The 26,322-nt window shown below is 44.0% G+C and overlaps 1 protein-coding gene across 2 annotated transcripts; it reads left to right on the forward strand.

Moving 5' to 3' along the window:
• Window positions 1-1,061: 1,061 nt before the first annotated feature.
• On the forward strand, window positions 1,062-24,942 carry LOC119954370. Of its 2 annotated transcripts, XM_038779561.1 has the most exons (10): window positions 1,062-1,180; window positions 4,912-5,138; window positions 7,019-7,211; window positions 8,071-8,221; window positions 11,437-11,545; window positions 13,051-13,089; window positions 14,135-14,268; window positions 15,487-15,685; window positions 20,334-20,407; window positions 23,573-24,942. In XM_038779561.1, the coding sequence occupies exons 2-10, from the start codon at window positions 4,925-4,927 to the stop codon at window positions 23,846-23,848; spliced, it is 1,389 nt and encodes a 462-aa protein (XP_038635489.1). In that variant the 5' UTR covers window positions 1,062-1,180; window positions 4,912-4,924; the 3' UTR covers window positions 23,849-24,942. The 2 variants fall into 2 exon arrangements, with proteins under 2 accessions (XP_038635489.1, XP_038635490.1); XM_038779562.1 differs by lacking the exon at window positions 8,071-8,221 and having other exon boundaries at window positions 7,019-7,086.
• Window positions 24,943-26,322: the final 1,380 nt, after the last annotated feature.

A 26,322-nucleotide genomic window follows, 5' to 3' on the forward strand; every position in this document is an offset into this window, starting at 1 on the left:
CTCCTCTTGTTCGGATGCCTTCCCTGAGCTGCGCCATGCCCCAGTACCCAGTACTACTTTAATCACTGCACCGAAATCTAGGTCTTAAAACTCCCAATTACATTGAGAATATTTCTACTTTTGTATGCTTCAAGGCTTTTGACAAAAATTAAGATTTAAGAATAGAGTCAAATGAAGTTTATAAAAATGGTTTAGATCAAATAAAGTGATTTATATTGCAATAATCTTTATTGTCACAAGTAGGCTTACATTAACACTGCAATGAAGTTACTGTGAAAAGCCCCCAGTCGCCACATTCCGGCGCCCGTTCGGGTACACAAAGGGAGAATTCAAAATGTCCAAATTGCCTAACAGCACGTCTTTCGGGGCTGGTGAGTGGAACCTGGAGCACCCGGAGGAAACCAATGCAGACACGGGGAGAACGTGCAGACTCCGCACAGACAATGACCCAAGCCGGGAATCGAACCTGGGACGCTGGAACTGTGAAGCAACAGTGCTAACCACTGTGCTACTGTGCCGTCCTATTCTCATAATGCCGCACAGGGATCAAAGACACAAATATCTTTACAAGCATGTTGTTTTCACCATGACAATAGTGGAGATTGAGCGACTGTGTTCTATTGCCAAATCTAGAAAGGCCACTGTCTATCACTAGTGAATATTCATTATTTAGGAATTATTAATCAGCAGACATATTTAAAGCTTGCTCGACTCTGCTGATTTCAACCAAGACGAAGCAGCAAAAAGGAAAAGTTGTGAAACTTCCAGAATGCAGCAATGCATTGAAGCTTTCAAATGTGGTCGATATTCTGCAGTTGGTATTGCCACAGTAAAAGAGGAAATTGAAAGAAAATCACAATCTTAAAAAGAGAAGTTGATTCTTCAACTCCCATCACCCGACTTGTTTGAGTTGAAATGATTCACTTGGGTTTAAATAACCCCTTTCACAACATCAGGATATCTCAAAGTGCTTTAAAGCTCATTTACTTTTGAAATGATGTCACTGCTGTAATGTGAGGAAAGACAGGATCCAGATGTTGAATTTCAAACAGGAATGTCTGTTTCGCCAGAGGGCGGGAGCGGGGGTTGTGACGAACTTGGCGATGGGGTGGTGGCTGAAACCTCTGTGACTGTGTTCCCGCTGGACGGTAGAAGGAGTCTGGAAGTGTTGGAGCAGAAGGTAAGAGTCTCTCCAGGAGTATTTATCCGGGAGGATTGTATAGTTTATTGAGCATTTGTTTATTTCAGAGTCTCTCCAGCACTGCTTGCAGCCCAGGAGGAGCAGGAATGTTTCCTGCAGACCCAACAAGCAGATCCTCCCTCACCCCACAAACCCCCCCTCGCCCCACAAACTCCCCCTCACCCTCCCCAATGTGTCCCCTGCCGCTCCCCCTCCCGCCGCAACATGAATCTCGCTGTTTCTCGGCTGCAGCCTTTCCAGGAACCTTCCCCATGTTGACCCCCAGCCGGGTCTCTGGGGGGAGTTTCCCCAGATAAGGGATGGGGTTTGTGGCCGTGCGGGGGGCTCAATTCTGTGGGATTGATGCCGGCTCCGAATTCCTGTCCCATTGTCCCGCCGCCCCTCAGGGAGGAAAATCTACAACATTCCGCCTGAAGTTTCCAAACTCCCGAGAGATCAAACTTCAGCCAGGAGACCTGATCTATAGCCTCTACCCTCTGGTCTATAGCCCCATCAGTGGCGTGCAGAGAGGGGGGCCGACGGTGCGTTGGCCCCGGGCATCCATTGGATGGGGGCAGTGGCGTGCAGAGAATGGATCGCGCCTGCGCACCGCGGTCGGCCGGAGCGCGCCTGCGCACCGCGGTCGCCGCTGGTGAAGAGGCGGCTTTCCACTCGGCGGCTGGAGAGGGAACAGAAAGGGCGCGAATTCTCCCGAATCAACGGCAATGCTACCATGGGTGCGTTTTCTTTATTCTTTATCTTTATCTTTTGATCCATTTTAAAACTCTTCTCTGCACCCTCTCTATAGCTGTCAACTTACTAAACTGTCGTGCCCAGAATTTGACAATTGGGCCAGGGGCACCCATTTGGGACAGAACCAGTATTTTATAAAGATTCATCATAGCCTCTTAACTTTTGCCCTCTTACCCTTTATACTTAAAGCCCAGGGTCCTATAAATGGGAGATTCTCAGAGATTTGACTGCAAGCTGCTGGAGCTCGGATCTTGAACAGAGCTTTTATATCTGGATTTGGGGACCCTTTATGCACTGGCATAGTGCAAAAACAGGCCCCACATGACCAGGGTTTTGTGAAGAAGAAGGGATCTGGAAATGTGTCGACTGTGAAAATTATATTTGTGGAAATTGGGTGAAGTAATGCCGGTGTTTGATGAGACTTGGTGCTAATGCTTTAGAGAAATGAAGATGGAATTTGATTTGAAGAAGTTCAACGTTTTGAAGGATATTGTGGCTGAAATGAATGCAATACGTGCTGAATGGGCTGACTGAGAAATGTGTGAGATATGACTTTGTATCTGCTATGTGTAATTTATCGGTCATATTATTGCAATTTTCCTGTTAATTCATGTTTAATTTACGTTGATTTTGGTGTGATTGCTAATATAAAAGTGAAGTCTTGTATATTGGTCTTAGTTGTGTAGTTTGTTTCCACAAGGGTCATAACAGTATTTCCATGACGTTGCTGCTCTTATCCTTCTCCATGGGGATTGCAGAGGAGGGAGGCACAACTTTCGAGACATAACACAGCTGATGTAAAAAGTGAAGTAGTTCAGGTGTTTTGTGACAGGAGGTATCATTTGGGGAAAAGAACTTAATAAATTTGATTGATTTATATTAAAATCGAATAAAGCGTTTATTTCATGTTTCATCTGTTTATATTCAAAATGTTTTCCTTTCTCATAATATTTCTCAGTATATTAGGCCTTATACTTGAGTCTTTGGGGCATACAATCAAGATTTGCCCCGGGCATCACCAGACCTCTGCATGCCACTGAGCCCCACCCTCTTCTTTATAGCCCTGCCCTCTTCTTTATAGCCCCGCCCTCTTCTTTATAGCCACGCCCTCTTCTTCATTGCCCTCCCTCTTCTCCATAGCCCTGCCCATTCTTCATAACCACAACCCTGGTCCAAAAATCCTGTTCTGGTTCCTATTGGATTCTCAGTCCCAGGGGGCGGGATTCTCCGGGACAGGGCCGGAGAATCCCCGCACCCGGCGTGAATCGCGTCATGTCGCCCCGACACCGGCGAGGTTGGCGCGGCGCTGGTCGGGGGCCATTCTATGCGGGAACCCCGCCGTAAAATACCCGAGTCCTGCCGGCGCCGTTCACACCTGCTCTCGGCCAGCGGGAACTCAGCGTGGAAGGGTCAGGGGGGGGCCTGTGGGTGGGGAGGGGGTCCGTCCCGGGAGGGGGGGGGGGGGGAACCTCCGATGTGGCCTGGCCCACGTTCGGGGCCCACTCTTTGGCGGTCCAGCCTCTCTGGCTGGGGGCTTTCTTCCACACCGGCCGCTGTAGTCCTGCGCCATGTTGCGTCGGGGCCGACGCATTGAAGGCAGCCACTGTGCATGCATGTGTTGGCGCCGGTGCCACCCCGCATTCGCGGACCCCGCGGCGCTCATTTCACACCAGAATCAACAGCTGGAGTGGCGTGAACCGCTCCAGTGCCATGCTGCCCCCCTGTAGTGATCAGAATTGCTGATCCTGAGGCCGTGTTGACGCCGTCGAGAAACACAACGGCGTTTCCGATGGCGTCAACATTTAGCCTCAGGATCACAGAATCCCGCCCAGGATGCCCCTACAACCCTGACTCCCAGCTCCAAACTAATGAAAATTCATTCGCAGAATTCTCACCCGGCCAGTCTCTGTACCAATTAACTCACTTCCAGGGTTTGAATCTCCCAATTCACATTGAAAACACTCTTACATTGGTCAGCTTTCTCGTTCACTCCAACACCCTCAACTTTTTCCTCGCACGTGTTTATATTGGAATTGATATTAGATTTTTTCTTTGATTTTTAGATTTCAAAGGCAGCACGGTAGCATAGTGGTTAGGACAATTGCTTCACAGCTTCAGGGTCCCAGGTTCACTGTCACAGTGGGTCACTGCCTGTGCGGAGTCTGCAAGTTCTCCCCGTGTCTGCGTGGGTTTCCTCCGGGTGCTCCGGTTTCCTCCCACAGTCCAAAGATGTGCAGGTTAGGTGAATTGGCCATGCTAAATTGCCTTTAGTGTCCAAAAATTGCCCTTAGTGTTGGGTGGGGTTACTGGGTTATGGAGATAGGGTGGAGGTTTGGGCTTGGGTAGGGTGCTCTTTCCAAGGGCCGGTGCTGACTCGATGGGCCGTACTGCACTGTAAATACTATGAACTTCCCCTTGCAGATAAGCTAAAACTAAAATGAGAGGCAAGTTTGTTTTAATCCCTTAGGAGATGTAGGCTTCGCTGGATAGGCCAGCGTTTATTGCCCATCCATAGTTGCCTTTTAGAGTTCAGCTCTTTTGTCCATGTTCGAACCAAGATTGTCAAGAGGTCAGGAGCTGAGTGATCTTGGCGGAACCCAAACTGAACGCCTGTCCTGGTCTCAGTCTCTGGTTGGTAGAAGGTGACCTGGGATAACCTCCCTTCCCTAGTCTCTGACAATGCCACCTTGTATAAAATCTGAGGAATTCACCTGAGGAAGGAGCAGTGCTCCGAAAGCTAGTGTTTGAAACAAACATGTTGGACTTTAACCTGGTGTTGTAAGACTTCTTACTGTGCTCACCCCAGTCCAACGCCGGCATCTCCACTTCACGTATAAAATCAGAACAGGAAGGAAGAGATTGAGCAGTTTGTGTAGGAATGTTGATTCATAATAATGTAATTGCACGTGACCCGAACCCAGTTCAGTGTTTCAATATCAATGTACAATGCTAAATAAAGTTATGTTTTATGTTTGTAGATTTTTTACAACCATGTTCCACAAAGCAACTCGGAAAATTGTGAAAGAGATTGATCCTTATGGCTTTACACTGATTCCTGCGGCAAGTCCATATTATTCCGATTGCTACAAACCCTTAAACATCATCAAGAAAAAAAAGAGAGCTTTCTTTTTCATGAAAGACAGATACATCCCGACATCCATCACAGTGGCTGACATATTGGAAGATGGCAAAGATTTAGATTTCGGTAACATTTACTGATTACGTAAAGGTTTCTCAGTCAGAGGATACTGGGTGGTCCCCTGTGTAAAGCTGTGCTGTGGTACATTGGGGTCTATCCCATATTCACATTGGAACATGAGCTCTCTGACTTTCCCACTAACTTCAGATGAACCATCCTCACTTCTCAGAGTTACCACCACAATGGCACGGAATTTGTTCCACTGAGTCTGCGATATTAATATAATATTTTTTCTTTTCCTGAAGAATTTATATCATTCCATTGAACCATCAGTATAAGTACATGTGTCAGTTGTGATTCTTCCTTTTTGACATCACAGGCAAAAGCAGGGAAATATTGATGAACCCACACAAAACACTGGTCCCACCTCAGTTAGACGATTGTTGCAATTCTGGGCATTGCACTTTGAGAACGCTGTGAAGGTATTAGAGAGGATGCAGAAAAATATTTAATAAATGGTTCCGGGGATGAGGGAGTCCAGTTCGGTTGATTGAAACTGGGGCTATTCTCTTTAGAGCGGAGAGGGATGAGAAGAGATTTGATAGACGGTTCAGTATCACAAGGTGTCTGAACCAAATAGATAGAATTGGCTCCCATTGGCAGAAGGGTGGGGGACTAGAGGACATAGATTTGAAGTGATTGGGAAAGGAGCCAAAGGTGACATAAAGAGAAACTATTTTACACAGCGAGTGGTTAGGATCTGGAAGACACTGTCTGAGTGTGTGGTGGTGGCAGGTTCGATCGAGGCTTTCAAAGTGGAATTGGATAAAGATCCAAATAGAAAAGTAATTGCAGGGCTCTGGGGAAAAGAAGCAGCTGGATCTTTCTTACAGAGGGACAACACAGGCTCGATTGGCTGAATTGACTCCTTCAGTGCTGTAACAATTCTGGGATTCAATGTGAATAGCGCTACATCAGATTTAAACACTCAGTATTTTTCTCTGTTTCTGTGTTGTCATCTGATTGGATCTAAATATCAAGAGATTTTCTTCCTTTCCAGTCATTGTAGCTCAGCTTCCAAAACTGTGTCAAGTCTGTAAGTATTTATCCCCTAGTCATGAATTGTTACAAATCCCAGCGAATCTATCGATTATCAAGCAAATCGGGAGTCATTTTGATTTTAGGCGATGATGTAAAATGCATCATATTGCTCTGACACCTGCTCCCCCCCCCCCCCCCCCCCACCCCCCCCCCCCACCCCAGACCTAGTTTAGTTCCTCTTGAATAAATGGAGACAAAAGTAAGTTCATTTGTAATAAAATCCAAGTTTTACACTGCAGTGTAAATTCCTTCATAGAATCTGTTTCCTTCAAAATTTCTCCCTCTATTCCTGCCCTCCTGAAGGTCTTGATTCCAACTATTTTGATTGAACCAAATAAGCTAAATTAAATAAATTGAGGAACAAATTAAAAGAGGTAGCCCATTAGAGGGATACTGTCTTAAACAGAAATAAATCATAAATGAGGCCTAAAACATCAAACTGAAATGTGATTAAAAGGGTTGATAAAGCACCCCAAACCCTGCGGTGCGCACTGGGCATGGAAGGTCTTGATGGTGCCCGTGGACACTGCATGCTCCCTCTCCACAGACATCTGGCCATGAATGCAGCCGTGGTAGAGGGTCAGTCAGGTCGAATGACCCACTCAGTCGCCCGCTGCCTGGACCTGATCATGCCAAGTTTGACCAGGCCTAGGAGCAGGTTTACAAGGTCACGGGACAGTGTCTGGAGCTCCGCAGTAATTCAGCCAAGTGACCATCTCCATGCAGGAGTAAGCATTAAATGGAGACAGTCCCACATAACTATTTAAATCCCCAACACCTGCACATGTATAATATTGGAGGAATGAGAGAAGGAAAAATTATGGTGGATTATTTTGTTTTTCTAGGATTGGGAAGCTCAAGTTTTAGTGGCTACTCTGCAAGTTCTCAGATCTCAGTTTCTGGAGAAGTCGGTGTAAGTATCTGTGATGTTGATGCTGGACTACACGCATCAGGGGGCACGACAAACAGCATGTCTGCTTTCGAAATGAAAAAGCGAGGAATCTCTGACAAGATGTTGCTTGAGGTTACCCGAGACAGGTATTTATGTCTCCACCCAAAGAAAGGTTACCCACTCCTGCAGCTAAAGATTGTTTTTCACTGTAATAGGGAATATCCCTTTATGTTTCTCTAAACTCTGCTGGGTATCAGAGAGAAATATCTAATGATAGCTCTTTACAGGTTGTTTTCTGCATTCTGTAGCAAATTTATCATCAATCTTCAAACAACTGTTATGTGGTAGTCACCATTAGTGGTCTATTGTATATATTACGGCACTGTCTGTATATTACAGGTACGATGGTAAATCCCTGCCTGCTGGCTCCGCCCAACAGGCAGCTTATAAAAGTGTGTGCTCTCCTGTGCTGCAGCCATTCCTGTACCAGCTACAGGAGGCACAACATTTTGTTCACTAAAGCCTTGATTGTTCCACCATTGTCGTCCAGTGGTAATTGATGGAACATCATGTTATAACCAAATCACGGAGAGATTGGCTTCATAATTAAGGTTGGATTGATGCTCTATTCTGGCTGTCTGTGTTTACTGATTTGTTTTACTCTGTATACTCAATTTGTTATTTTGAACAATACTGTCAGTGATGCTAATGTGAATTAATTTGTTCATTTAGGTCAAAGTTGTGTTTTCCTTTCGGAAATTCTATTTCAGACAAGTTACTCAAGTGATAATTTCATGCTTGTGCACAATCCTTTTACTAACAATTGTATTTGCGCTAGGTTTAAAATACACTGGGTTTGGGATTAGACAGAGAATGATGCTGTAAATATCAATGACACGATCCATAGGTTTTCTGAGTTAAAATGGCCGCTCCCCATCACATCCCCCTTAATTAACTTGTCCTTCCCAAAACTGATAGTCTAATTTTTTTTTTAAATCTTTGCAGGAAGATAGACAGAGGGCACAGCTTTGTGAAACAATTGTATGGTGATATTCTTCATATCATATCAGAAGTGGTGGAGACAGATCGACAGTGCAATCTAAACAGCATTTTTGAGGCGCATTCTGGAGCGGAAGTGCCAATCAACATAGTAAAGGTGAGACATAAACAGAGAATACTGGGCAATCTCAGCTGCTCTGACAGCATCTGTGGAGAAAGAAGGGAGCGAACGTTTCGAGTCTGGATGACTCTTTGTCAAAACGCTTTGTCGAAGTCATCCAGATTCAAAACATTGGCCCCTTCTCTCTCCCCACAGATGCTGTCAGACCAGCTGAGATTGTCCAGTATTTTCTGTTTTTGTTTCAGATTCCAGTATCCGTAGTTATTTGCTTTTATCATAATAAAAGTGAGTATAGCTGTGCCGTATCACTGAGCTGTAAACAATATGTTTGCAATATTAATTCATATATAGATGGCTTTCAGTTCCACTTTTGAATTCATTGTCCTTAAAAGTTATATTTTAATGTTTTATTTAACCCCACGTGTACCGTGAAAAGTATTGTTCCGTGTGCACTCCAGGGAGATCAATCATACATGAATACATAGAACATACTATGATTACACAATGTAAATACATAAATGTAAGACATCGGGTGCAGGATACAACCACAGAGAAGATGCGTAGAAAGATCAGTTCAGTCCGTAAGAGGGCCATTTAGGAGTCGGGTAACAGCGGGGAAGATGCTGTTTTTGAATCTATGGTGCATATTCTCAAACTTTTGTATCTTCTGCCCGATGGAAGAGATCGGAAGAGAGAGTAACCCAGGTGGCAGGGGTCTTTGATTATGCTGCCCGCTTTCCCAAGGCAGCTGTCATGTTTTGTAGACTGGCTGGTATGAATGATGCACTGCAGAACATCTAGTTCTTGACTAGTTAAAATAATTTATTATAAAACAAATGCATGGCTAAGATAACTGGAATAAATATATAACAAACTATGAACACTAACTAACTATTCTAGAGCTACTGGAAAATATGTCTATCTACCAACACAACTTACTCCCAACTCCCCCAGGCACAGAGTCACATGGTAGGTTTACACAGCCACCTGCTGGTCAGAGATCATGCACAATATTATATCCAAGATTGCAACAGCGGGAAGTGTAGACAGAGTCAATGGATGGGAGGAGGGTTCGCGTGATGGACTGGACTGTGTTCATGACTCTCTGTAATTTCTTATGGTCTGGGGCTGAGCAGTTGCCATACCATGCTGTGATGCAGCCAGATAGGATGCTTTCTATGTTACATCTATAAAAAGTCATTGTGGACATGCCGAATTTCCTGAAGAAGTAAAAGCGCTGTTGTGCTTTCTTGATCGTAGCATCAATGTGGGTGGACCAGGACAGATTGCTGATGATGTTTGCACCTTGGAACTTGAAGATGTCTACCAATTCCACCTCAGTACTATTGATAGACAGAGGCGTGTATGGCACATCTCTTCCTGAAGTTGATGACCAGCTCCTTTGTTTTGCTGACATTGAGGGACAGATTGCTGTCATTGCACCATGCCACTAAGTTCTCTATCTCCGTCCTGTACTCTGACTCATCATTATTTGAGATCTGATTCACTAGTTGTGTCATCAGCACGTGTAGATGGAGTTGGTGCCGAATTCTGCCTCATAGTCGTGTGTGTTTAAGGAGGAAAGTAGGGGACTCAGCAAGCAGCCTTGGGAGGCCCCGATGTTGAGGACTATCGTGGAGGAGGTGTTGTTGTTTGTCTTTACTGATTGTGGTCTGTGGGTCAGGAAGTCAAGGATCTAGTTGCAGAGGGAGGAACCGAGTCCTTGGTTTTGAAGTTTGATATGAGCTTGGCTGGGATTATGGTGTTGAAGGTGGAGCTGTAGTCAATGAACAGGAGTCTGATGTAGGTGTCCTTGCTGTTGACATGCTCCAGGGATGCGTGTAGAGCCAGGAATGTGGGTGTCACTGACAAACCCAGTGTCTGTTGCCTATTCCAAATTGCCCAATCCCTTGGACTGAGTGGATCCTCTGGATAAAACAAATTGGTAAAGGACAATTAAATATATCGCGTAAATCATGAGAAAGTGAAATTATGTTTCACAGCACATCCACTGAGATTTTCAGATGTGGCAAAAGTGACTGAAATGAGCTGTTTAAAGAACAGCAAAAGGGGTGGGGAGGCTACCCATGAACAGAACCGTAACACTATCAATGCAGCAAGTTTGATTGATCCCATCTTATATGAATTTCAGCAGAAACTGAGCAGTTAGGAAAATCCAGGCTAGAGAGAAGTTTGGTTATAAATGACAAATAAAATTTAATCATTGGCTGTGCTTAGTTCGCTGTAATTGGAGTTAGCAAGGTGGAGGCTGAAGAGTTTCCGTTAACTTGTTGATTTCTGACCATTAGTTCTTGTCGGGAATGGCTGAAAGATAGTTGATTTGCAATCGATTAAACCATTAACTGTTGAGGTAATTTATCTCTCTTCTGTTATTTTACACTGGCCTGGATGAGTGTAGCTCCATCAGCACTCAAGCTTGACAGCACCAAAGAGAAAACAGTTTGCTTGATTGCTACTCCATCCACAAACTCTTGCCCACTCCGCCACTGGCTCTCAGTGGCCGCAGTGTGTACCATGCACAGAAGAAACTCACCAAGGTTCTTGAGGCAGCTCCTTCCAAACCCACGCTCACTACCATCTAGAAGGACAAGGCGAGCAGACACATGGAAACGCTGCCTGGGAGTTCCCCTCCAAGTCACTCACCATCCTGACTTGGAAATATATCACTATTGTTTCACTGTTCAGGGTGAAAATCCTGGAACTCCCTCCCGAATAACACAGTGGGTGTATCTTCACCACATGGACTGCAGCGGTTCAAGAAGACCGCTCACCACCACCATCTGAACGGCAATGGGGTATGAGAAATTAATGCAGGTCTGGCCAGCAAAGCCCAAATCCATTGCATGAATATACCTTAAACAGTTCAATTGGGTAATTATTAATGTTTGTGAAAGGCAGTGTAATATTAAGATTTACAATTTCTCCCGACTTTTTCTACCTTTTCCTTAATTTTGTAACAGGCAGTCGTATATTTTAAATGATTCATGATTAAATGTTCGTGGTGTGGTATGATATTCCACTCTGTATCTACTGTTAATATTTAAATATAAATACTGAATGGTTCATCACAAATATTCCAGTTTCTGGGTCTTCCTACATAACTGAAGTCCCTCATCCTGGTAACATTATAATAAATCTTCCCTTGACCCCTGTCCAAAAAATTTTACTTTTCTGAGAACTCCATTTTGAAGGGTTTTCAATTTTAAATATTCTAATTTTCTTCGTGCTAGGCTAAAGCAGGAGTTGCAGCAAATGTACAGCAAGAATTATCCTTTCCTGGTGGAACTACTATTGCATTCAAGGTCTCAAAACTCAGGATAACCCGGGACAACACCTTGGGTATGTAAAAGGAGAAATAGAGAATTGAACAGCAAATAGTTAATTACACATCATTTTGTCATTCGTCCTATCTCCACATATTCAACATTCTAGAAATAGGTCAAACGTGGCAGAGATATTCCAGAGTATAATGGCTTGACATGCTTTTTGTTCTTAAATTGCTCCCCCCCCCCCCCCCCCCCCCGCACTTTTATTTGTTGTTGTTACTCAACTGAAATAATTTTGTGAACATCTCCATGAAGACAACTGTGAGACGAATTTCAGACCAATTCGAAGAAGTAGAACAGGTCAGAGGCTGGATATTCTGTGGCATTATCTCTGTGTAATTAAGGATAACAGTTGCTTTGATTTTACTTTCTAACTATCCAATTTAAGATGACAAGGCAAGGAGCACTAGAGAAGTGGACAAAATAAATGACATGATTGAAGGGTAAAATGGAGAACCTCCTGACTCCACAAAGCCTCCTTACCATTGACAAGACACATGTCATAATACTAATTTTTATTGTCACAAGTAGGCTTACATTAACACAGCAATGAAGTTACTGTGAAAAGCCCCCAGTCGCCACATTCCAGCGCCTGTTCGGGTACACTGAGGGAGAATTCAGAATGTCCAAATTACCTAACAGCATGTCTTTTGGGACTTATGGGAGGAAACCGGAGCACCCGGAGGAAACCCACGCAGACACGGGGAGAACGTGCAGACTCCGCACAGACAGTGACCCAAGCCGGGAATCTAACCTGGGACACAGGCACTGTGAAGCAACAATGCTAACCACTGTGCTACCGCACCACCCCTATGTCAGGGGTGATATGGAGTAACATCCATTTGCTACATCTCCAACACTACCCAATAACCTCTACATTATCCAGGACAAAACTTCACCTTAAACACCCGCTCTTTCTGGCAGTTCTGGATCTCAGCTGCAGAGTTTACCATCTGCAGGATGCACTGCAGCAACTCACCAAGGTTTCATCAGCAGCATCTCTTAAAGCTGTGTCCTCCACCAAGGACATGTGCAGCAGCTGCCTGGAAATATCATCACCACAGAGTCACACACCATCCTGATTTGGACATCTACCTGCTGTCTATTCATTGTTCCCATAGTCCTAGAACAGCTTATCCTCCATTGTGGGAGCACCTCTATCACATGGGCTGTAGCGGTTCAGGAAGCAATCCCATCACCAACTTAAGGGCATCTTGGGTTGAACAACAAATACCAGCCCAACCAATAATAATGCCCATTTCTTGAGAATTACTTTTCAAGAAAAAACATATTAAATATCCACACATCGTTGTAATTATAGATAACTGTCACTTTTATTTTCCTTACTGACTATCCAATATAAGATGGCAATGAGCACTAAAGAAGGGGACAAAAGGATTGGGTAAAATGAGGAATGGGTTAATAATGCCTGTAGGGTTCGGTCAATCCTGCTAACAATGACCAGTTGCCCAGAGAACAAGTTAAAATCTGAAACTACTTTCTTCTCGGTTTCTTCAGATGTTGATTGGGAACACGTAGTAATGTCCAGACAACAGGGTAAGTCTCTTTCACATTTCTTCATGCAGCATCTTTGTTATTCCAAACTTGCCTCTAATCCAAACAATATCATGACCCTTGAGACAGAGTTTAAATTAGGGCAGAATCAATGGTGGGCAGTGAATGTAATGTAATTTCTGCAATGAACTTGGAGCCTGGAGAGAATGCAGCCCCACATTTATATTTTCTCAAAATGGCAAAATCATCCTGAATATTAGCAGTATTATTGCATAATTAGTCACATGATATAAATATTTTAAATGCATAAGTATCTCCACAATACAATAAATATTGTAAGCCCAAGGCAAATTGAAGTGGAACTTCCACATACGAATGTTCTGTTTCTACGGGATTTACGCCAAAGCATCAACCTGAGATTGAGAGAACCGCCAAAGGAATCCTTGCCTTATCTATACGTCCAAGGGGCACACTCCCTAATAGTTCTCGGAATTGGTTACTGATATCCCAATGGATGTAAATATTTGCAGTCCGGTTCATCATGTTTGTGTCACCAATCTTATTAATGTGCCATGCTATTTGTAATGAATCAACATCAGGTAAAATGGGTGGAATGAACAACCCCCTCCCTCCTCAATTACATATCAATTGATGGAACAGGGCTCTGGTTATTACACCAAGTCTTTAATCTTTTTTTAAAATTAGGTTATTGGTTATAAAAACCTCAGTGCACTATCCTTTGCAACTTTTTTTTCCCCAATTAAGAGGCAATTTAGCGTGGCCAATCCACCTATCCTGTACATCTTTTTTGGTTATGCGGTTGAGACACACGCAGACACTGGGAGAATGTGCAAACTCCACACGGACAGTGACCTGGGGCTGGGATTGAATCCACATCCTCAGCACCATGAGGCAACAGTGCTAAGCACTGCATCACCATGCCGCCCAATTATCCTTTATAACTAAGATAACTATTTATCCCCTTGTAGAAATAGAGCAGGATCTCTCTGATTAAATTATCACTTGTCATTGTATTAAAGAAATGTCTTTTGAAATTTCAAAAAATAATCACTTTCCTTATTAACAGTGTCCTCTCATGAGAGACCCAAGATTCCACTCACTGAAATAAATACAATGTCTAAAGAGACGAGTCTGCTGTTCCTCAACACTTTCCTTGAGATTCTTGGCAACTGTGATTATCTTCCTGTTCTTGATACAATGGTTTGTATCTTAATTTTTCTCAATAATGAAATCAAGGATAATGCTGTCCAACTATGTTTTTGTAGTTATTACTCCTGTTATTTGGGATGGGTATTGGCTTTGGGAAATTCATTGGGACAAAAATGGGATCAGATGTAATCGGACTGCTAACGATTATCCATTAGAATCATAGAATGCCTGCAGTGCAGAAAGAGGACATTTGGCCCATCGAGTCTGCACCGGTCCTTGCTCCGATAGAGCACCCTACTTATTTCCCCACTCCTATCCCTGTAACCCTGTCTAACCTTTGGGCATTATTAGCATAGCCAATTCACCTCACCTGCACATTGTGGACTGTGGGAGTAAACCGGAGAACCCAAAAGAAACCCACTCAGACACGGGGAGAAAGTGCAAACTCCACACAGCCAGTCACCCGGGGTCAGAATCGAACCTGGGTCCCTGGAGTTGTGAGGCAGCAGTGCTAACCACTGTGCCGTCCCATTCTGCCTATCACCGTAAATCAAATCTATATCATTGGCTCTTAATGCTTTTTAAAGGTAAAGTCTGACCAAACTATCCCCAAATATGGTATTTTCTCACACGCTTAATAGTTAGTGGGGCTGAGAAGGAAATATTCCACATTTGTGACAATTCTCCATCCACGGTCTGACCCATTTATTTTTGCTGCTGAGTTCGCAGGTACTGGGGAATCTTTCAGTTTCTCTCGGTGTCAGTGTGGAGTGAGCAGCGGTGCTCTGCGGTGTAAATTTGATATAAACCGAGTAATGCTTCCCCCACCCTCTCCCCAATGTTGTGTTTCAGCTCCAATTGCAGAAGAATGGTCCTGTTGTCCCAATGTGGTTTTCATTTCTCATCTCCCACACCCAACATTCTGCAGATTCTTCGAGTGAGATTAATGACAAATTCTGAACAAATTTATCTGTGATTTTGTTTTGTGAGCTGCCTCTGATCAACCAGTTTGATACAAACACCAAAATTCTGAAAAGAAGATAATTACTCACCGGGCAGCAGCAATGGGGCTAAAGCACATCAATAAGGCAAAATTGGAAAGCTTTATTCTATCTCGGGCTGTATAATCTCTTATTGGAGAGTGCAAGCCTTGAACATCTGAAGTGTTCTCATTCCCAACAAAGTAACCCTTGTCTCAAAAGTGACAAAATTAATCTATTTCTTATGCCACCACTCCCGTACCCATCCCCACATCCTACATATTTTCAGCTTGACCAGATCTGTGGAAGTCTGCAACCTGATCTCCAAGTGCTGGACCGGATGGAAGATGAGAACAGAGCTTGTGTGGAGAAGCTGCTGGATCTGTTGGGAATTCGGAAGGCTGATCCACCGGGACAGCCCCTCACATTGACTCCCCGTCAGAATGGAATCATAAAGACTGTGAACATTTTCATCGAGTCACTCAATGGTATTTATTACGTTAAGTATATATCAGTAACAATTACTCACATTCTAATTAACCAATCACCTTCTGCCTTCAGCTGCCTCGGTTCTCAACTCTCTCAGTCCCTCCCTCAACCTCTCCGTCTCCATCTCTCCTGCCTTACTTAAGACTTTTCTTAAAACTGCCTCTTTGATTCAGCTATGGGTCACCTTTTCCACTAGTCGTTCTATAAATGCAGGTCGTAGTTTTCCTCACTCCCAAAAAGCTGACAGCAGTACCAATAAATCCAGTTGGTTGATTGCTACAGTAGTCCCCCGTTATACCGCGCTCCGCAATACCGCGGTTCGCGATATACCGCGGGGGGGCTTATGGACCCCAACTGTCAGTTGTGTCAATTTCAGCGGCCGGCTGATTGTTTCAGTGAGAGAGCAGCTTCCCTCTCTGGATCAAAGTGAGCCGGCCGCTGAAATTTTAATTGGATCCACGATGGGGGTTTTAAATTTATTTAAAAATCTATGCTAGCGCTTCCCATTGTGAGTCTACGGGGGTCTGACCTCTCCCCCCGCCCCCCGTAGACTCTCAATGGGAAGCGCTAGCATAGATTTTTAAATAAATTTAAAACCCCCATCGTGGATATCCGCGGCTCGGTTACAACGCGGGTGGCTGTCTTGGACCCCAACACCCGCGTTATAAAGGGGGACTACTGTAGTATTGTTGGTCTGTAATGTGAGCTGTGCTGTAACTCAATAGATTTCTGCATTATCTTCTTGATGAAGACAAATTCCATAGAGATGTCGAATAATGATCTCCTGCTGAAAACTGAGTGGGAAATTTTTGAATTCAGTCTCAATAATCAACCGTGTTGGCAATCCAGGTGAAGCAGAGGCACACGGGACAGACAGGAGAATGGGAGGCTTGAACGTGGGAGTGTCCATTTCCATTTACCAACACATTGTTACCGACTGAACTGTTTTGTGCTTCCTGCAGCATTGCCTAAAAATTCCCTTTGCCCAACTGAGTGGTACCATGACCAAATTGTTTGAGTTGTGTACTTCTGGGCTCCCAGTGTCAACTTACACTGCAAGATTAGCTTTGGTGTGAAGGGATTGCTATTTTGCACTGACAGTGCAGGGTTTGACATGACTCTGAAGTGACCTAAAGCAAGACTCTGTGGAGAAGCATAACTACCAACAGTAGCCCAGGGCAGTGTCAAATTTGGCTTGCAATGTGGTTGATTAATCCATCTTGTAACTATCTGATCATATTTTAAATAACTAGAGAGCAGCAATGCTGTCAGCAATGCTGTCCCTACCTGCTCCCGAACCATTTCCATTCTTCATTTTAGAGAACGGGGCACACGTGTGTACTATCATGACCTATACAGAGCTGTTATTGGAACAGGACATTTAAGATTCCAGCCAGGCAGAAGCCAAGCAATGGTTTTGGTTCACTATGATGTGGAGATGCGGGCGTTGGACTGGGGTGAACACAGTAAGAAGTCTGACAACACCAGGTTAAAGTCCACCTAGTCTGAGGTTTGGTTGCTGCTGGTGGTGATGCCGAGTTTCTCAAGCTTCCTGTTCTTGGTGTGCATATAGGTGGCGTAGTATCGTTGTCTCATCCGTTTGCCAGTGTTCCGCAGCTGGTCTGCTGTGTCCTGAGCGCAAGTTGAGAATATGGCCTCTATTTTGGTTTCCAGGTTGCGCCGACTGCTGTAGAGCTGGTGTACGAGGTGGTTGAGGAGTGTGTGAGAGGTGCGACGACAGAGTCTTTCAGCGTAGTCTGTGTTGTAGGTCGACTTGAGTGGGTTTGTGATCTGTACCAGCAGCAACCAAGCCTCCCCCAGTACCGCAGTAGAAAACAATACAGGGAAATCTATTGTCAACTTGTCGGACTACACCTTTCAACCAGACCAAATCGAAGTCCTCAGCAGGAGGCTCAATTTCTGCACCACCACCAAAATGGACCCCATCAGTCTCGCGGCAGACACGGAGGAATTCATCAGGCGAATGAGGCTGCAGGAATTCTTCCACAGACCCCAAGAGGCCGACAGCGAACCCAAGGAGACGACCAATGAACCGGAACAGCAGACCGAGAGATCTGCGGTGTGGCAACCGAAGAGGAAAGTCGAATTGGACCCCTCCGGAAGGCCGCTGCCCTAGATTCGACATGTATGCTCAAGCCATCAGGAGTCGCGTCAATGCCAGATTCATCAGTCGCATTCACAAGACAGCCCCGAACATCACCCAAGCACAACGTAACACCATCCGCACTGTCCAGACCAACCGCAACATCGTCATCAAACCAGCAGACAAAGGAGGGGCCACCGTCATACTGAACAGAACGGACTATTGCAAATAAGTATACCGACAACTCAACAACCAGGAACACTACAGACAGCTACCTGCAGATCCAACCAAGGAACACATCCGCCAACTCAACAGACTGATCAAGACCTTGGATCCAGACCTTCAGAGCACCCTACGTGCTCTCATCCCACGTAATCCCCGCATTGGAGATCTCTACTGCCTCCCGAAAATACACAAGGCCAACACACCAGGCCGTCCTATTGTATCAGACAATGGGACCCTGTGTGAGAACCTCCCTGGCCACATCGAGGGCATCTTGAAACCCATCATTCAAGGTACGTCCAGCTTCTGTCGCGACACGACGGACTTCCTACAGAAACTCAGCACCCATGGACCAGTTGAACCAGGAACATTCCTCGTTACAATGGACGTCTCGGCACTCTACACCAGCATCCCCCATGACGACGGCATTGCTGCAACAGCCTCAGTCCTCAACACCGACAACTGCCAATCTCCAGACGCAATTCTGCAACTTATCCGCTTCATTCTGGATCACAACGTCTTCACCTTCGACAACAAATTCTTCATCCAGACGCACGGAACAGCCATGGGGACCAAATTCGCACCTCAATATGCCAACATCTTCATGCACAAGTTTGAACAAGACTTCCTCACTGCACAGGACCTTCAACCGACGTTATACACCAGATACATTGATGACATTTTTTTCCTTTGGCGAAGAATCACTGAAACAACTACATGATGACATCAACAAGTTCCATCCCACCATCAGACTCACCATGAACTACTCTCCAAAATCAGTTGCATTCTTGGACACACTCATCTCCATCAAGGATGGTCACCTCAGCACTTCACTTTACCGCAAGCCCACAGATAACCTCACGATGCTCCACTTCTCCAGCTTTCCCCCTCCTAAACACATTAAAGAAGCCATCCCCTATGGTCAAGCCCTCCATATACACAGGATGTGCTCAGACGAGGAGGAGCATAACAGACATCTACAGACGCATAAAGATGCCCTTGTACGAACGGGATATGGCGCTCGACTCATCGATCAACAGTTCCAACGCGCCACAGCAAAAAACCGCACCGACCTCCTCAGAAAACAAACACGGGACACAACTGACAGAATACCCTTTGTCATCCAGTACTTTCCTGGAGCGGAGAAACTACAACATCTTCTTCGCAGCCTTCAACACATCATCGGTGAAGATGAACATCTTGCCAAGGTCATCCCCTTCAGGCAACTACTTGCCTTCAAACAACCGCGCAACCTCAAACAAACCATTGTTTGCAGCAAACTACCCAGCCTTCAGAACAGCGACCACGACACCACACAACCCTGCCATGGCAATCTCTGCAAGATGTGCCAGATCATCGACATGGATACCACCATTACACGTGAGAACACCACCCACTAGGTACACGGTACATACTCGTGCAACTCGGCCAATGTTGTCTACCTTATACGCTGCAGGAAAGGATGTCCTGTGGTACATTGGCGAGACCATGCAGATGCTGTGACAACGAATGAACGGGCATCGCGTGACACTCACCAGGCAGGAATGTTCCCTTCCAGTCGGGGAACACTTCAGCAGTCGAGGGCATTCAGCCTCTGATCTCCAGGTAAGCGTTCTCCAAAGCGGCCTTCAGGACACGCAACAACGCAGAATTGCCGAGCAGAAACTTATAGCCAAGTTCCGCACGCATGAGTGCGGCCTCAACTGGGATCTTGGATTCATGTCGCATTACATTCACCCCCCACCATCTGTCCTGGACTTTCAAAATCCTACCAACTGTCCTGGCTTGAGACAATTCACACCTCTTTAACCTGGGATTACCCCTATCTCTGGATCTGTAATGATTTGATTACCCGCAAATGCTCGCATTCCAAGCATTGTCTGGCATCTTTGACTTTGTCTATATGTTTCTGGAACATACCTCTTCATTCACCTGAGGAAGGAGCAGTGCTCCGAAAGCTAGTGTTTGAAACAAACCTGTTGGACTTTAACCTGGTGTTGTCAGACTTCTTACTTTGGTTCACTAGAATATGAAGTACAGTTACCAGTACCACAGTAACGTTTAGACAAGAGTCTACCACAGTTGAATGAAAAAAAATAGGATTAAAATAATTTAACACTATTTAAATTGGATCTCATTCAAAACTCTGCTATCAATCTCCTGATATGCACCCATTTCCCTTATCAATAGTGTGAAGAGCTTTGAGCCATATTACTGCATTAATGATGCTATTTAAATATTAGTTGTCGTTTCAGCATCCAAGTTCCAACTCAGTGGAGCCTTCATTGTAAAGTGTCTGAATTATTCTGCTTCCCTTTCAGAACTGAATCCTGATGTTCTAATCCTATTGGCTAACAGTGTTGAGATGAAGATTATATCCATTCAAATGAAGCTGGTAAGAAATACACATTCCTATTAATTCAGACGGAAGAGAGAGGAATGGGTAGAGAGGGCATGGACTAATTTGATTTCTGGATGATGACCAGGATCAGAAACACATCAGGGACCCAGAGGATTTATTTAATTACATTTTCAAAAATTCTTCAAATACAGAAAAGTGGACATTTTTGTTACTCACGTTATGGTAGAGATGTTTAAAATCCTCATAACAAATTCAGATTTTTAAACAGATTTATTAACCAGGAAATAAATAGTTGGGAGGGCTAGTTATTCAGTAATGTTGGTCATGGCTGATCGGATTGTGGCCTTTACACCACTTTCCTCTCTCATAACTCTTGACTGTCTTGTCAATGAAATCTCTCTAACTCAGTCAAGAATATAGAATCATAGAATAATATTTAGTGATCCAGCCTCCGTTGCTTGCTGTGGAAGAGGAATCTAAAGACAAACGACCCTCTGCGAGAAGAAATTCATCCTCGTCGCCATTTTAAATTGCAGACCCCTTATTTTTATGCTGTGCCCCCGAGGAATTGATACCTCAACAAGGGGAAAACATCAATTCAGCATTACCCTGTCAAGCCCCCTCAGAATCTGGATCAAAGAAGTGGCCTTGATGGCCATTCTAAATGCTATACAAGGTAGCCTGAGTGAAAGATCATTATGATGTTCCCGGGATGTTATTGTACAGGGGCTGGTTTAGCTCAGTGGGCTAAAGAGCTAGCTTGTAATGCAGTACAAGGCCAGCAGCGCGGGTTCAATTCCCCTACCAGCCTCCCCGAACAGGTGTCGGAATGTGGCGACTAGGGGCTTTTCACAGTAACTTCATTGAAGCCTACTTGTGACAATGAGCTATTATTATTATTGACATTTTTCATTCCAAACGTTGAATCACGTTGGTAGCTGATTTGCTCCAGATACTGAAACATTTAGCTGAAGATATCAGAGCAAAATGGCACACATTCCCAAATACTTATTTTCAGGACTCTGTCTAATGTCTCTTCGATTAATCAACGTTATTATGACCCTGGCTCAAAACAAACTGTATCACAAGCAACTTGCTTATAGATTTGCAGATTTAAATCAAGGATCATTGCAGCAGCTCCTACTCTGTCACTTTCTGTCTCAGGATCTCCAAACTGTTGCACTCTTTAACTCACTCAGGTTTTCTTCCTCCTGCAATCTCCAGAGATTTCAACCTCGTGCCAGCATGGGTTTTCTAAAGGGCTAATTGTGTTTAACTGACTTGCTGGAGTTTTTTGAAGACGTAAAAGAAAAGGTTGATGAGGGTTGATGTGGTGCACTTGGGACTTTCAGAAGCCATTCAAAACAATGCCACATAACAGACTTGTGAGAAAGGTTATAGCTCAAGGAATAAAAGGGGCAATAGCAACTTGGATACAAATTGGCTGAAATGAAATGTAAAATGAAATGAAAATCGCTTATTGTCACAAGTAGGCTTCAAATGAAGTTACTGTGAAAAGCCCCAAGTCGCCACATTCCGGCGCCTGTTCAGGGAGGCTGTTACGGGAATTGAACCGTACTGTTGGTCTGCCTTGGTCTGCTTTCAAAGCCAGCAATTTAGCCCAGTGCTAAATCAGCTCCTCGGGCTGAAGGAAGGTTTCTAATGGTGCTCCCCAGGGGTCAGTATTGGGTCCCTTGCTCTACCTGATATATATTCATGTTCTGGATCTTGGTGCACAGGGGACAATTAAAAAGTTTGAGGATGATACAAAACTTTGAATTGGACAATGTAGAGCTTCAAAAGGACATAGACAGGTTGTGCAAGTAGATGGCTGATGAAGTTCAGTGCAGAGAAGTGTAAGATGAAGCATTTTGTTACGCCAAACATGGACTGCCAATATAAAACAAGAGTAAAATTCTAAAAAGGGTGCAGCATAAGATTTATCCGTGTGTGTGTGTGTACGTGCACAGATCATTGAAGATGCTAGTACAGGTGGAGAGAGCAGTTAATAAATACTCAGGGCTTTATTAACAGGGGTACAGATTACAAAGGCAAGTAGGATTATGTTGAATTTAAACCCCAGTTAGACCTCAACTGGAATATTATGTACAGAACTGGGTGCCACACTACAAGATGTGAATGCATTGGAGGTAGTGCAGAAGAGGTTTACAAGAATGGTACCCGGGATGAGAAGTTTTAGTTATGAGGATTGATTGGGGAGGTTGGGACTGTTCTCCTTGCAGAGAAGAAGACTGAGAGGAGATTTCATAGAGATGTTTAATATCATGAGGGTAGATGAAAAACTAATTCTCCCTCATAAAAGGATCAAGAGCGAGAGGGCACATATTTAAGATTTAAAGTGCTTTGCAAAAGAAGCAAATGTGATATAAGAAAATTTTATTCACACAGCGGGTGGTTTGGGTCTGGAATGCACAACCTGGAAATGTGGTGGAGGCAGGTCCAATTGTGGCATTCATGAGGGTATTAGATTGAGGACGTCCGGTGATGGGGATGTGCGAAGTGGACACACTGAAGATGGCTCTCCTCCAAGGAAACCAAATTTAGGCAATTTTATCTGATATAACCCGCCAGAACCAGGGGGAAAAAAACAATGCTGTGGATCTGAAGTAGGCCAGACTAGTTAAAGACTGCAAATTTCCTTCTCTGAAAGACATCTGTGAAATAGATGGGTTTTTACCGGCAATCATTAGACTTTTAATTCCAGGTTTTTATTTAATTCCAATCTCACTTCCTGCCAAGGTGGGATTCAAACCTTATCTTCCGAGTGGCATCGTGGGTCGCTGGATTTCTAGTCCAGTGGCAACCCTTGTGTTTGAGTTTGTTGATATTTTGCAAGGCAGGTTGAGAAATGCCTTCCACAGTTAATAGAAGACTGGGTATTTGAGGGACATACTGAAAGCTGCTGGTATATGTAGTTATCCTCTAGCAACAGGTCACAGCAGGGTGAGAGGGGAAACCTATGAGTTAACCCTTTATGTTGCTGAGCAGAAAACATTTGTATGTCGTGTTACCTGCTGATCGTCTTTCATAAACTGTCCTGTAGTTGACTCTGTTCACTTGATCTGATCAGTATAAAGTACTGAAATGTTACACTCAGTTTCAAGGCAGAATAGTTTTGCTTCACCTCAACAGAGTGAAAAATCCTACTGAATTATTTTATTCTGATTGGTTTTCCAGTTTGAAAAGATTGAAGAAAACTTTTTCCTGTCAACTGAACCCAGAATGGAAATGAAGGCAATTGGGGAAGTACAGGAAACTGAGGAGACTATGGAGACACTGGCTCTTCAATTATCAGATAAAGGGTTTGAAATAACACAGAGAATCCTGGAAGAATTTGAACTTCATCTGATGAACAAAAATGGTTCAATCTCGTACGAAAAAGACTATGGGGATAGAAATGTCTTCTTTTCAATCTTTGCCGCTCTGAGTATTCTCAGTGCTTTAGATAAGTGAGCAGGGAAGAAATGATTCACATCAACATCGTGGGCTGAAGGGCCTGTACTGTGCTGTACTGTTCTATGTTCTATGTATCAGTTGGGTGTAACCCTTTCCTTTCCAGTCATCTCCTTGCTCACACAAGGCTGCATTCTCTTCTGTCCACTGAAGATGTTGTCCTCACTGTGACAATGATGACAGCATCTTCACTTGCTCTCTTTTTGGCTGCTTGAGATATCATCTTTGGTAACCAGTGAGCTTCTTTTATCCTTTGTACTTGCTTGTAGGATTGTGAAATGCACATTTTAATCAGCTCTCTGTGCAACTGTAGTCTGGGCAATGTATTGTATTGTTTTACCTGCAATGTTATTTTAATAAAAAGGAAAGAATTTGAATTTATATAGTGCATTTCACAACCTCAGGACATTCCAAAGATCTTCACAGCCAATGAAATACATGTAAATTGTAATATGAATGGTGTGGTCTGTGTGCACAGCAAGCTTCCGCAACAATGACATGTCCATTCATTACCAGATAATCTGTCTTTAGTAAATTTGGGTGGGAGACAAATTATGGCTAGAACACTTGTATTTGCTTAATTGCTTCATGAAAGAACGCACACAGCAACAGCACCTTGCCTTTATTTCACAACACAGCATACTAAAATATACGTCACAGAAACAGTCACACAAAATCAGACATCTCAAGAAGGAAATGTTAGGATAACTGAAGTGGAGGGATAAAGAAGCTCTTAATTAAGGAGAGAATTACTGATCAGGAAGGAAATTCCAGAAACTAAGGCCTAGCAGCTGGATATGCATCTGCCACTTATGGGCTGGAGGAAGCGGGGGGTGAACAAGAGGCCAGAGGAGGAATATAGAGTTCTGGAAGATTTGCATGTTTGGAGGAAGCTACAGAGATAGTGAAGGGTGAGGCCATGCAGTGATTTAAACAGCAGATCACAAACTTTAAAAGGGCCTCTCCTAATGTCCCGATCACTTCCTTTGCCTCTCTGATAAATCCAGTTAATCCTATTTGTATCTGTTGATGAATAAATTTTGTACTTTCACTTTGCTTTCCTGATTGCTGATAAATTTTGTACTTTCACTTTGCTTTCCTGATTGCTGTACTCACTTATTTCTTAGTTTCATTGTTATACTGTTTTGACACACTTTATTGTCTAAAAGGGGTGGAGGAGTTGCATTACTGGTCAGAGATGATATCACAACTGTGATTAAGGAGGGCATGATGGAGAATTCGAGCACTGAGGCAATCTGGATAGAGCTAAGAAATAGGAAGGGTGCAGTAACATTGTTGGGACTTTACTATAGGCCTCCCAAAAAGCGAGTGTGAAGTAGAGGTACAAATATGTAGACAGATTATAGAACAATGTAGGAGCAATAGGGTGGTTGTGATGGGAGATTTTAACTTCCCCAATATTGAATGGGACTCATGTAGTGTTAGAGGCGTAGATGGAGCAGAATTTGTAAGGATCATCCAGGAGAGTTTTTTAGAGCAGTATGTAAATAGTCCAACTCGGGAAGGGGCCATACTGGACCTGGTATTGGGGAATGATCCCGGCCAGGTGGTTGACATTTCAGTCAGCGATTACTTTGGGAATAGCGATCACAATTCCATAAGTTTTAGAATACTCATGGACAAAGACGAGAGTGGTCCTAAAGGAACAGTGCTAAATTGGGGAAAGGCCACCTATAACAAAATTTGGCAGGAGCTCGGGAATGTGGATTGGGAGCAGCTGTTTAAGGGTAAATCCACATTTGAAATGTGGAAGTCTTTTAAGGAAAGGTTGATTAGAGTGCAGGACAGACATGTCCCTGTGAAAATCAGGGATAGAAATGGCAAGATTAGGGAACCATGGATGACGGGTGGAATTGTGAGACTAGCTAAAATGAAAAAGGAAGCATACATAAGATCGAGGCGACTCAAAACTGATGAAGCTTTGGAGGAATAACGGGGAAGTAGGATCAATCTCAAACGCGCAATAAAGAGGGCTAAAAGGGGTCATGAACTATCTTTGGCTAACAGGGTTAAGGAAAATCCCAAAGCCTTTTATTCGTATCTAAGGAGCAAGAGGGTAACTAGAGAAAGGATTGGCCTACTCAAAGACAAAAGAGGGAATTTATGCGTGGAGTCAGAGGAAATGAGTGAGCTTCTTATGAGTACTTTGCATCGGTATTGACCAAGGAGAGGGATATGATGGATGTTAAGGCTAGGGATGGATGTTTAACTACCCTAGGTCATGTCGGCATAAGGAAGGGGGAGGTTTTGGGTATTCTAAAAGGCATTAAGGTGGACAAGTCCCAGGACGGGATGGGATCTATCCCAGGTCACAGAGGGAAGCGAGGGGCGAAATAGCTGTGGCCTTAACAGATATCTTTGCAGCATCCTTGAGCACGGGTGAGGTCCCGGAGGACTGGAAAATTGCTAATGTCGTCCCTTTGTTTAAGAAGGGTAGCAGGGATAATCCAGGG

The sequence above is a fragment of the Scyliorhinus canicula genome, chromosome 19, assembly GCF_902713615.1.
Source record: "Scyliorhinus canicula chromosome 19, sScyCan1.1, whole genome shotgun sequence".
NCBI lineage: Eukaryota > Metazoa > Chordata > Chondrichthyes > Carcharhiniformes > Scyliorhinidae > Scyliorhinus > Scyliorhinus canicula.